General features: G+C 38.2%; 1 protein-coding gene across 1 annotated transcript; it reads left to right on the top strand.

The window, feature by feature from the left end:
* Positions 1-2,322: 2,322 nt before the first annotated feature.
* LOC112721835 (uncharacterized) lies at positions 2,323-4,295 on the top strand. The gene is made up of 6 exons (XM_025772861.1): positions 2,323-3,071; positions 3,204-3,343; positions 3,434-3,603; positions 3,712-3,952; positions 4,064-4,120; positions 4,282-4,295. Exons 1-6 carry the CDS (start codon positions 2,323-2,325, stop codon positions 4,293-4,295), a joined length of 1,371 nt encoding a protein of 456 aa, XP_025628646.1.
* The last annotated feature ends 215 nt before the right edge of the window (positions 4,296-4,510 follow it).

The raw sequence follows: 4,510 nt of genomic DNA, 5'->3' as shown, positions 1-4,510 counted from the left end.
GCCATGATGTCCTGTTCCTCATCATACAATTCAGCCCCTGATTCCATTGCCAGCGCCAAGGTTAACTTATTTTCCATCCATAGTTGTCAAACTCGCGAGTTAACTCGTAAACTCGTACGAGTTTACGAGTTTAGGTAGTGGAATCGAGTTGACTCGGACATAAACTCGTTTCTGGGTAGACTCAGGTTGACTCGGCTAGACTCGGATAAAATCGTGCAAACTCGCGAGTTTGCTAGCGAGTCAGCGAGTTTAATTTCGTTGCCCATTTTCGCCAAAACGGCGTCGTTTTGGCCCAGGAAAAAAAAAACCCTACAGAAAGCGGCTAACCCAAACCCGCAACCTAAACCCACACCCACTAATGAAGGAGTGAAACCTAGTGAGTAGTGACTCCCTCAACCAAACCCTCACGGCCAGCCTCCCTCACTCGTCACACCCTCCAGCTCCACCATCTAACGGCGGCGTTGTCTGCGCCGCCACGCAGAGGCCGGACGCCAGAGTCCAGACGGACCCGTCGCCTTCTCACCTCCCCTTGCCTCATCCCTCGTCCCCCACCGCTCACCCACGCAGCGTCGCGGAGCCCAGTGAAGGACCACCACGTAGAGTCGCAGTCTCGTAGAGCCCACCAGGCCACCACCACGCAGCGTCGCACAGCGCCAGAGCCCACCACCAGTCCACCACGCCGTTTGCCTCCCCTCCCCTGTTCTGCCCTCGTCAGCCTTGTTCTGTTTTTCTTCACTGAACTGAGTCAACTGACTGAAGCACTGCCGATCTGCTTCAAGTGATAAAGTCTGCCCATCTCCAAGGTAATTTTGTTAAACTAATTCAAATGCTAACAATTTTGGTTGCAATTATTCAATTCTGCAAATTTATTAAGGCCCTGATCTGCGTTTGATCTGTAAAAAAAAATTAATGTGTCAAAAAAAACTGATGCTGCTTGGTGCTTGCCTGCTTCTGTAATCTGTACTAGTGTACTTCATGCTTCAATCATGGTTAAAATGTGTGGATAGTGCTTCTGCTATATATTTTTTTTCTTTTGTTTTCTACTTCTGTTATGTAGTTATGTTTAGTCTTTAGTTTACTGAAATTCTGATGTCTGAATTAGTGAATTGAAACTCTTAAGTCTGAATTGTTAGTTAGTGTTACTGACTTACTGTGTTAGTTTAATTGAAAGTCTGAAGTCTGAATTGTTACTTGTTAGCTTAAATGAAAATGTATCTGTTGTGTGATAAAGTGAGTATTGGAGTATTGGTGGTTGACTCTAGTTGCCATTGTTTTAATTTATTTGTGCTTGATCTGTTGATCATATTGATGACCTCAAAGGGGGTTCATATGACAATGAGAATGGACTTTTGGGTTAACTCATAACTGGGTGGTATATTATTCCGAATCACAAAAGTATTGCTTGCTGTACTGCATTTGGAATGATGATTATTGATTAAGTCTTATGATGCTGAAAATTTTTCATCTTTTAAACATTATTGTTATAAGTGTAGCTGAAACTAGTGTTAGTTATGAATTTAGTTAGTGGATAATCTGAATCTGAATTTAGTTAGTGGATAATCTGAATCTGAATTTGTTGTTTTGCTTGTTGATTTTTAGGGATAAAAATACAAAATGTCTGAGAATGTTGGTTAAGGGACAGGGTCTTCGCTTCCTAGTATTCCTAGACCTACGCCTGCTGTTTCTAGGAGAAAAAATGCAACTGGAAATAGAAGTGATATAGGATGGAAACATGGGATTGATGTTCAAGGCAATGGTAAAAAAGTGAAGTGTAATTATTGCTCAAAGACTATAAGCGGAGGGATTTATAGATTCAAGCATCATCTTGCCGGTACTAAAGAGGATTCAGAGCCTTATGCTTCAGTACCTGAAGAAGTGAAGGCTGTGATGTTGAAAGTCTGTGTGGAGGCTAAAGAAGCATCATTGAAGAAGAGAAGATTCGGTGATGATGAGGATTATCCTGAACAAACAGAAAAGGAGAAGGACAATTCTCAACAAAAGGGGAAAGATATTCGCAACTTTGTCACAAAAGGAAAAGGGGCTCAAGTTCAATCAACAATAAATCAAATGATGAAGAAGGATCTAAAGGAACAATGTGATCAACAATGTGCCATATTTTTCTATACTAGTGCTATTCCTTTCAATGTTATTAAGAATCCCGAATTTTTAAAGTTTTGTGAGATGGTTGGGAGATATGGAATTGGCTACAAACCCCCTTCTTACCATGAGTTATGAGAAACCCAATTAAAGAAAACAGTGAACAATGTTGATGAAATGCTTACTGAATTTAAAGCAGAGTGGAAGAGAACTGGTTGTTCAATCATGTCGGATGGATGGACTGATAAAAAAAGGCGTAGTATTTGTAATCTCTTGGTGAACAGCCCTAAAGGAACAATTTTTCTTTATTCATTGGACACTTCTGATATCTCGAAAACAACGGATAAATTTGTCAAAATGCTAGAAGATGCCGTAGAATTTGTTGGTGAAGAGAATGTAGTCCAAATTGTTACAGATAATGCTGCTAATTATAAGGCTGCTGGAGAAAGAATGATGGAGACTAGAAAAAGTTTGTATTGGACACCATGTGCTGCACACTGCATAGATTTGATATTGGAGGATTTTGAAAAGAAGCTAAAGGTGCATGAAACAACCATAAAAAAGGGAAGAAAAATCACCACTTTTATCTACTCTCGGAGTATGCTCATTAGCATGTTGAGGAATTTTACAAAGGGAAAGGACTTGGTTCGGCCAGGTGCCACAAGATTCGCCACTGCCTATTTGACTCTCACTTGTCTTCATGATAATAAAGGACCATTGATGACTATGTTTACTTCTGCTGATTGGAAGACAACTAAGGTTGCATCAACGCCTGAAGGAATAAGAGTCCAAAACATGGCCTTGGATAGTAGGCTATGGAAGAATATTGTCATATGCCTCAAGGCTGCTGCTCCTCTCATTACAGTCCTTCGCTTGGTTGATTCAGATGAAAAACCAGCCATGGGTTTCATCTTTGAAGGCATGAGAAACGCCAAAGAAACAATCAAGACTAACTTCGGTTGTGTTAAAAAGAGGTAATCTTGAGTCTTGATTAATTGAAAGATTTAATATTTGATTATCAATGTATCATGTTACCATGTTTTCTTCTTATATTCAGTTATTTATTTAATTTTCTTATTTTTATTCATTTGCATTGTTATTGTTAGTTACGAACCTATATGGGAAATTATTGATGGAAGGTGGAAAAGTCAATTGCATAGACCATTGCATGCAGCTGCGTATTATCTTAATCCTCATTATCACTATGAACCAAATTTCATGGTTGATGATGCTGATATTAAGATTGGTCTATATAGTTGTTTGAAAAAACTGGTTCCTAACCAGGAAGAAAGGAAAAAGGTTGGTCTATAGCTTCCTGACTTTCATTATGCTAAAGGCCTCTTTGGTAATGAAACTGCAAAGAGTAGTAGGAAGACCATGCTACCTGCTGAGTGGTGGGACTTCTATGGAGATAGTTGTCCAGAACTAAAGAAGTTTGCTATCCGAGTGCTAAGCTTAACTTGTAGTTCATCTGGTTGTGAGCGTAATTGGAGTGCATTTGAAATGGTAATTCCTTATTCCTTACTTCCTTAGAACTATTCATTATTTATTTTAATTTTAATTTTTGTATTTTTATTAACTATTGGCACTATATGTTTGTATTTTCATACAAAGAGAAGAAATCGGTTGCATCAAAAGAAAATGAATGATTTAGTGTATGTGATGTATAATTTGAAGTTAAAGGGCAAGCAAATTAGAAAAAGTCCAGAACTTGAATTTGATGCAGTGCATTCTGATGATGAGTGGATAACTGAGGATGTTAATGAAAATATTGCTGAAAGTGTTGAGCATTCTCACTTGCCAACGAATGACAATACTAATGATGATCCAAATAGTAATGAATTTGCTATTCCAGGTATGAATAGTAATGAATTCAACATGGGTGAGGGAGGTGAGAATGAGTTTATTGGGGATCCACAACAAAATTTAATAGAGGAAGAAGATGAACATGTGAATGATGATGAAGATTTTGTTGGCCGTGTTGAACCTGAGGCTGAAAGAAATGATGTTTCTGATGATGATGGTGAAGATGATGATATTGATGCCATAGAAGATGAAGATATTGGAGGATTTGAGTTTTAGAGTTTATTAGAAATTTAATTGTTGCTTTGTTGTTTTCTTTTGTGTTTTGGTTATGTCTTATGAACCTTTGATTGTGTAATTGTGTGTTTTATGTTGAACTAGATAAATACTTGTGAAGGATTTAAATGTGTGATCCAAAGTACTTGTTGTAACTTGTAATTTTAGTATTAGGTTAATTTATAATGTGTTTTGATGTTGAAATTGTTAAGTTTGAATGTCTATATCTGAGTAAATATATAACAGGTAAACTCGTACGAGTCTACGAGTCGAGTCTACGAGTCGAGTCTAGGTCAGCTCCACGAGTTTACCTAGACTCGCGAGTTTGACAACC

This window comes from Arachis hypogaea, chromosome 11 (assembly GCF_003086295.3).
Source record: "Arachis hypogaea cultivar Tifrunner chromosome 11, arahy.Tifrunner.gnm2.J5K5, whole genome shotgun sequence".
NCBI classification, from domain to species: domain Eukaryota; kingdom Viridiplantae; phylum Streptophyta; class Magnoliopsida; order Fabales; family Fabaceae; genus Arachis; species Arachis hypogaea.
This window is presented reverse-complemented; position numbering and strand designations above follow the sequence as displayed.